This window comes from Aplysia californica, unplaced genomic scaffold, assembly GCF_000002075.1.
Source record: "Aplysia californica isolate F4 #8 unplaced genomic scaffold, AplCal3.0 scaffold00045, whole genome shotgun sequence".
NCBI classification, from domain to species: Eukaryota; Metazoa; Mollusca; class Gastropoda; order Aplysiida; family Aplysiidae; genus Aplysia; species Aplysia californica.
The window spans coordinates 1,066,526-1,074,137 of NW_004797315.1; the positions used below are offsets into that span (position 1 = coordinate 1,066,526).

General features: G+C 39.5%; 1 protein-coding gene across 1 annotated transcript in view; it reads left to right on the top strand.

Annotated features, from left to right (window-relative positions):
• The window catches only part of LOC101855405 (organic cation transporter protein), a gene marked incomplete at its 5' end in the record, with an annotated part of 21,884 nt that overhangs the window by 12,445 nt on the left and 1,827 nt on the right, over positions 1–7,612 (top strand). Inside the window, 2 exon segments of the mRNA XM_005092382.3 lie at positions 4,171–4,352; positions 6,545–6,696. Coding sequence (XP_005092439.2) covers positions 4,171–4,352; positions 6,545–6,696 — 334 coding nt within the window.

Genomic DNA, 7,612 nt, shown 5'->3' on the forward strand with positions numbered 1-7,612 from the left:
GGGGGGTTATAATATCAGATCAGGGGTGTTTTTGATTGAGTTAGTGTCATACTTGACCACAGTGCAAACTGACCAGGTTGGTGCCATTTACACAGCATTTTTTATTACTGCGGAGTCCGTTAAAACCCAAATCTGTGATACCGCACGCTTTTCTTTGGTTTTACCTGTTTTTCGGTTTAGAGAGGTTGCTTTAAAGAGAAGTAAAAGAGTGTTGGGTTTTTTTTCGGTTTACTGCTGTTTTCGAATTCAACGTGTTCGGTTTCAGAGGACTTCACTTTATATTTTTTTAAGGAGTTTTCAAGACTTTTCTACCTCTTTGTTTTTCTTATAGGAAAAAAGTTTTAGACTGAATCAGAAGGCCCTGCTTCTTATACATGTATATCATTATCATCAAGTGCCATATATATGTGGCAGACATCCGCAATGATGATTCTCCATTCATTCCTTTGCTCGTATGCTCTTAAAAAAGAAGCTACCTTGCCCTGATCTTTCCCCATTACCCATCTGCTTAGGTTTTCTAAGTAGATTGCTCTGGGCCTACCCTTGCCCCTCTTGCCTCCAATTTTGCCAGTGAGAGCTAGATGTTCAAGACCTTTATGTCTATTTCAGGTGCTCCAAAAACTTTGTCGTTTCCTGGTTGTTCTTATCAGTGAGTGTCCCACGTGAGCTTCGTCTAGTACTACATGTATCACGATTTCTTTTCCTTCCAATATATTCTCAGAAGTCTCCCAAGAAACCACGTTTCTGTTGCTTCTATTTCATTTTCTCTACCTTTAGTGATTGTCCAGCATTCACAACCATATAGACGGGTTGGCCATACGTTGCAGTTCGGGACTTTTATTTTGTTAGTCATTGAGATGTTTCTATTTTTCAGGAGTGGGCTCAAGTCACAATATTTATAGATATACATGTATAAACTTGTGTCAGACAGAATCGCAAGGGCGAAAGAAAAAATTCCGTCTTTGTCAGGGAACTTTAGGGGGCGATATAGAGAGGGGAATTTCAGAGGTGCAGCCGGTGAGAACAAGGGTCGCTTGTCCGGTAGGCAAGCAGTGGTCAAAACTTCACACTTCTATCCTAGCCTCTCTATTGTTGTCATGCGTCAGTGTTACCCCATTGCCATCTATTAAAAACAGAAACGACCGAACATGTCCTTTGCTCCCAGCCTTATAAGGCGTGCCCATTGCGGATGGGTTTGGGTCGGGTCGGGTCGGGTCGGGGGCGATCGCCCCACTCGTCGCCTGAAAACAAACGCCTTTGTTTTTGAGGCGACGAGTTGGGTGCGATCGGCTTGTGCCACGATAGCCGCTTTGTGCACTCAATCTGGCTTGCAAACCGCCCTGACCAGACCCGATCCCCCAATGGGCACCCCGTATTAGCCCCACCCATCGTTGTAGTAAGCACAGTCAACCAATACCGCCCCTCCTTTGCATGTAACAACGATTGGAGGAACTTTTTTCTCTGCTAGCCGTGCGATCAGAGCGGTCAAATTTATTTCACACCTCTGGCATCTGGCTACCAATGAAAGTTTCCGTGCTGGAGCGTCACTGGAGTACTTTCTCAGGTACTGGTGAGATTTCACACCTACACCACCCTGGCCATCTGCATCACTCAGGGCTCACTTGAATTGGTTAACATTTACCCCTCCATTTTGCACCCCTACTCCCCTTCCTCGCCTGGCGGCATGGAGTAAACGTTTGAGTTCATGGAACCAAACTTGAGTTTTGTTTCAAACAGAATTCTGTGGTTTCAAATCAAGGCTGATTAGGCAAAACATTTTCTGGATAAAAACTACACGAAGGGAAAGAAATTTTCTTTTCATTTCCACGTTAGACAGGTTTCCGTTTTATGGAGGTAATTATAAAGGACTTTATCAAAGGGGTGCGAGGAGAATCCGATGACACAGGTTTTCGTTAAGGCAGGTTCGACAGTATATAATACATATTTATATATACACATGTAATACGAAGTGACTATTTCTCCGAACGCTCGGGAAAAAAAACTTGATCTCTATTTCTCCGAACGGTTTCCGAGGACTGGGAAGAAGCATTTTTTGCATCGAATTCGATTTCTAGAGCTAGATCTAGATTCTAGAGATTTTTAATTGTCTGAATATTCAGATACCGGTACTTCGGTTGCGGTTGGGGCAACGTTCTATCGGACCATACTTCATTTGAAAATGCCTTCAAAAGGTACTGCGAGAAAATAGGACTGGAAAGAGGTGTTGGGAAGAGGCCACGGGTGTCAATTTTGTGCGATTGATTTTAATAAAAATTAATTACTGAAAAACTATAGCACACAACAAAATGAAATTAATCATGTGGAAAGACAAATGGTGGTGAAAGTAATGATGATGCTGTAGTGGTGGTGGACAGACCCTGATCTCGAGTTGTCAGTTACCGTGTACATAGACACCGCCTTTGGGCAGTGAGAGCGCAGTCTTTTGACTTGTGACATTATTGCACAGTCCTAGTAGGTAATTCTAGCTCTAATTCTGGTTTTACGTAAAATTCCCCGACGACAGTTATATTATACCATGTAATCTCATTACACTTACTATAACTCTTTTAGAAGTTGAGTCCGAATAAATAAAAGATTTCTTCGGACCCGAGTCCGAATAGATAAAACCCATATTCGGACTCAGTCCGAATAGATAAAAAATCTAATAGGACTTGAGTCCAAATAGAGATGGCCATAATGCACACACAATGTGTTTATATATATATATATATATATATATATATATATATATATATATATATGTGTGTGTGTGTGTGTGTGTGTGTGTGTGTGTGTGTGTGGTGTGTGTGTGTGTGTGTGTGTGTGTGTGTGTATACATTTATATATATATGTATATATATATATATATATATATATATATATATATATATATATATATATATATATATATATATATATATATATAAAATTATTATTATTATACATAGGCCTATACTTGTATATAATAGTGGTGCCCAAAAGAAACTTGAAAATGTAATCACCCGATCATCGTAATAATTATAGCCTGGCACTATCCCTCAAGCAACATTTCAATTAAAAGCTAAATAAGCTCTTTGTTTTTTGTAGAGCACGAAACCTTTTTTGCACCTGGACTGTGATAGATTTTGGACATAATCATCTGTCAGTGATGAACAGAGGCCACGAAACTGCCATGGTTTTGGGTGGTCTGGGGTGAAATGAACAAAAACCGCCCTCGTGAGAATCACTGAGTGGCTTGGTTCAGTGGACTACATCGCGCCAGTTCTGGAACGTCATGTCTTACCTTTATTTTCGTCATGGTGTCATTCAAGTAGACATCTGCATGCAAGACAAAGCACTCTCTCAACGTGCCAATGCCATTAGACAATTCTTGGAAAATCAAAGCATACCAACGTTGGGGTGGTCACCAATAAATATCCCTGATACGAATCCTACATGTATATGAAGACCCATAAAATAACATCTGGGTAATAGCGACTTTGCTCCCAATTCAGACCTTTTGTTCGCAACTGTACGTGACATTTGGGTTGAAATATCCAAAATTTAATAGAGCCAATGCCCAAAAGATTCGTGCTCTACACACAAAAACCAGCGGCTCCTAAGAAAAATAACTATGAGCACATTTTAATGCTATATCTTAGTCTTAGTTGTTGCTTGATTTTCTGATTTGATTGAAACTATCAAAATGAAATATTTTTTATTGCAGAGACAAAATTCTTCAATCATTGGATTATATATTATATGCAATGAATGTCCTTTCTGTCAACATCAATGCTCCTCAATGCACGCGCGAAGACAATTTTATGTTTCTTTGGTTTCGGCGATTTTGCCAAGCCTGATATTTAAAGGGTCAGTTTTTAGTGACCTTATATCTCGGGCGTCTCTTAACATAGATGAAAGATTAATCTGCAAGATGATGCAAAATTCATCAATTAAATTGGTATGCTGCATGAGTGGGTAGTGCAAGGCTTTAACAGGATGATTGGGTGGTTACATTTTTCAAAATTTGTTTGGGACGCCACTGTATATATATATATATATGTGTGTGTATGTGTGTTTGAGTGAGTGAGTGTGTGTGTGTGTGTTTGTGTGCTTGTCAAAGTGTATTTATCTTTCGAAAATCAACCCAGTGGTTAATAAAATTTGTATTGATCTGAATCCCCCCCGCAGACTACCAGTGGGTCACGGTAGCTCTTGCCATGTTGGGAAAGTTTGGAGCAGCAGGAGGGTTTGGCACCATCTACATGTACTCGACTGAGATCTACCCTACAGTCATACGGAACTCTGCCTTAGGAGCTAGCTCCAGTTGGGCCCGAGTGGGCGCCATGTTGGCCCCCTATGTGGCAGCCCAGGTGTGCTTTTTGAGGAGGCATCTCCTTTTAGTTGACTTTTTGTGACTTATTTTACAGAATTTTTTTTTTATTTAAGACGTGTACAATTGTGTCACGATGTGGTGGAATCAGGCGCTCGCCTATTCTTGGACAGGCGGTGTTATTGGTATCACTTTAAAGCCTATTTATTTGCCTTGCTTTTGATGAAAGAATTACCCATTTATCTTGAGTACATGCAGTGGCGTCGCGTGGGTTGCAAACAAGATGGTGCATAATTGGAAAGTGAGCAAAAGGGCAATAAGCTTAGTAGCTACTATTTAGATTTCTAGAGAAAGTCATATAGAATTTGCAGGATATCCCGTAATCTAGATCTATCGATATTTACAACTGTTTCTAGATGAAACCGCAAAAAGCTGCTATAAAGTGAAACAATACAAACAACTCACTATGCTCACCATCTGAGAAGATTTAAAGATTTCTTATTACTTTGTGCAGCACCAGGACTTGCTACACAATAGAGGGAGACAACAGTTTCGGTACCCATTCTTCATTGAGTTACCGTAGACTCTACCAGTGTAGTAGATAGGCTGGCGGAAACTTGGATCAAATTTTTAGCTTGCACCAAATTTGTGCTCCGAAGAGCAGTTTCATGCACCTTTCTTCTTGTGCGGGAAGGATGATGCCTAGATTTCTCTACAGTGACAAAAATAACTTTGGTGCAAAGATTTTGTTTGCTCCCAGCAGACACTACCGCAACCGGTTCGACGAGCATAAACCATCCTCGCCGTCTGTCTCTTCACTGACGCAGCCAGCGGGTGACGGATCGCAAGGATTTAGTTGTAGATCTAGAGCACTGACTGGTTTAGAACAATTAGAAAAGGGAGGGGGGGTGTGTGAAGGCCAGGGTTAGGTGAAGCGCTTGCACCAATTGCACCAACGACCCCCAGCCACTGAGTACATGTCGAGATATTTGCGAATGAATGAGGTGGGGTTGCCTGGTTTCAGAGGTAAGATTAGTGAGAAAATGGCCGCCAAAGTTTGTTTTTTTTACAAAGCCTCAGAGCCGTGGAAACTGACGATTTACATTTTTATGCCTTTAATAAACGTTTTTCGATATAATTCACACTTAAATTGGTTCTTAAATGGACATAGAAGGTGTTGAGCTAAAAAAAAACAAACTTTTTGGATAAAAATTGCCAAAACCATCGGAAAAGTGTAAGTTTCTTAACTTTCATTCTTTGACGAGCGCCTGAATTCACCACGCTCCTCACTATTGTTTCCCGTACACATGAACATTTTAGGATTTCTGGGTCTTTTATTTTTAAGCGAACAACAGTTTGATGTAAAACAGGACAGCTACAATCAGATTTGTCCAAGACGGCCACCCTTTGTCGAGGAGAAAAGTTGTTGTTTTAGACTGGTGGAAATCTTGGGCAGTGCCATTATGATATTCAAAAACGCAAGGGGGTAGGTGTGATCGTTTACACAGGTAATTGTCTTTGACAGGTGGCCAATAACGCATGCCCAACTGTAATTTCAAGAAACAATGTTGTTGATAGGGTCTAAATTATTGAAATAACGAAACTGAATCTGGTTTATCTTGTGCAAGATTGCTACTGGGCACAGAGTAGCTGTTGTGCACTACTAACTAAGAAAGCATAAATAATATACATTTAACAAATAGAATGTGGCTTGTATTAAAAAGAGCAGTAGATTTATACCAATGAAAAACAGGAAAATAATTTTCGACTGGAAAGTTTTGTTGCAGACCAATGAGCTAATTAAAGGTAAGGTTTGCAAATGGAGGCAGAATATTATATCCAGGTATACGAACGAGGTAGATTTGGGGGTTTTATGTGATGAATTGTGCTGCAACTTATGTTTCCTTTCCTCAATAAATCTAGAAAAGGTCTTTTTCTTCTTTTCCACCTGGTCTTTCAATGTCTTTTGTGGGGATACCTCCTTTCAGTTGACTTTTTTTTTACCCTTCTTTACAGACAATAACACATTTTGAAGACGAGTACAATAATTGTTTCCCCATATACTGTACAAGAATTTTATTTACATGTCCCCGGTAATTGATTTTTAAGCTAAGAACGACTTGACTTAATGTAAAATAGGAAAGCTACAATTAATCCTTTTCCCCACCACTCTGTGTGTTTCTGGGTGGTTGCTCAAATACTCTTCAATTCAAGCTAAACATTTCTCCCAAGGGTGCCCGAACTGGAGGTTCTCTAGGAAAGGGGATTCCCCTCCTCGTGTGCGGCTGCCTCATACTCAATGCTGCAGTTCTGTCAATCGTTCTCCCGGAAACCCTCCATCGCAAACTTCCAGAAACAATAATGGACGCTAAACTATTTTCAAGGTACAGTGTATTAACGATTTGGGGGAAAAGGTGTGAGTGAAATGTTTTCAACCAAGTCACTACTTTAGAATTACAAAGTTCTATCTGACATTTTTAGCCGTTTTGAGTTACTAAGACCATGAGGTCAGAAACCAATAAATTTTAATGTTCTATCTGCTCTATCAAAATCGTAAGGTTAATCGGAGTCGTTATCAAGATATTCAAAGAACTGCATTTGAAAATGTTTGATATGCTGTGAAACTCAAAATGTCATACGTCAAATTTCTTAAAACTTGGTATTGAACAGATAAAACTTAGTAATTTTAGGGTAACGAAGTGGCAATAATGTGGAAGGGATATTATTATTATAGAAGTGTATGACAGACAGGTGGCTTATTGTTTCACTAACATTTCTTAGACCAGGAGCTTATTTCTCGGGAAGAAAGGGTTGGTTACGTTACCTTATTTGGCTTTTAAAGAGACCTTGACTAGGAGTACGGGTTGAAAATGTTTTTGACGCTGTAAAAACGAAGCGAAAATAAGTGAATTCCTAGAAAAAGAGTCCGAGTCTTCTCACTTCTGTAGTCTGTAGTCTAGCATCTGCATTTGTCGCGGCCGCGATTTTTGCATTTATTTTTAAAAAAAACAAAAAAAAAACACCCCCCCCCAAAAAAAAAAAAAAAAAAAAAAAAAGTAAAAATAAAAATCCACTGCCGGTAAAAATAAAAATGAAAAAAAAAGACCCCAGCAAAACAAACGGGGAACAGAAACCGAAAAAAAGGAACCGAACCTCTGTACTTTTAGAAAGAAAGTTTATTTTCACTTCCGCTTCACTTCATCTCTTTCTCACTAGTTAACACCACGCTGATTTGTTATTTTCGTGTGAAGAATATAGGCACATTACATACTAGAATAGATCTATGACTATATATATAGA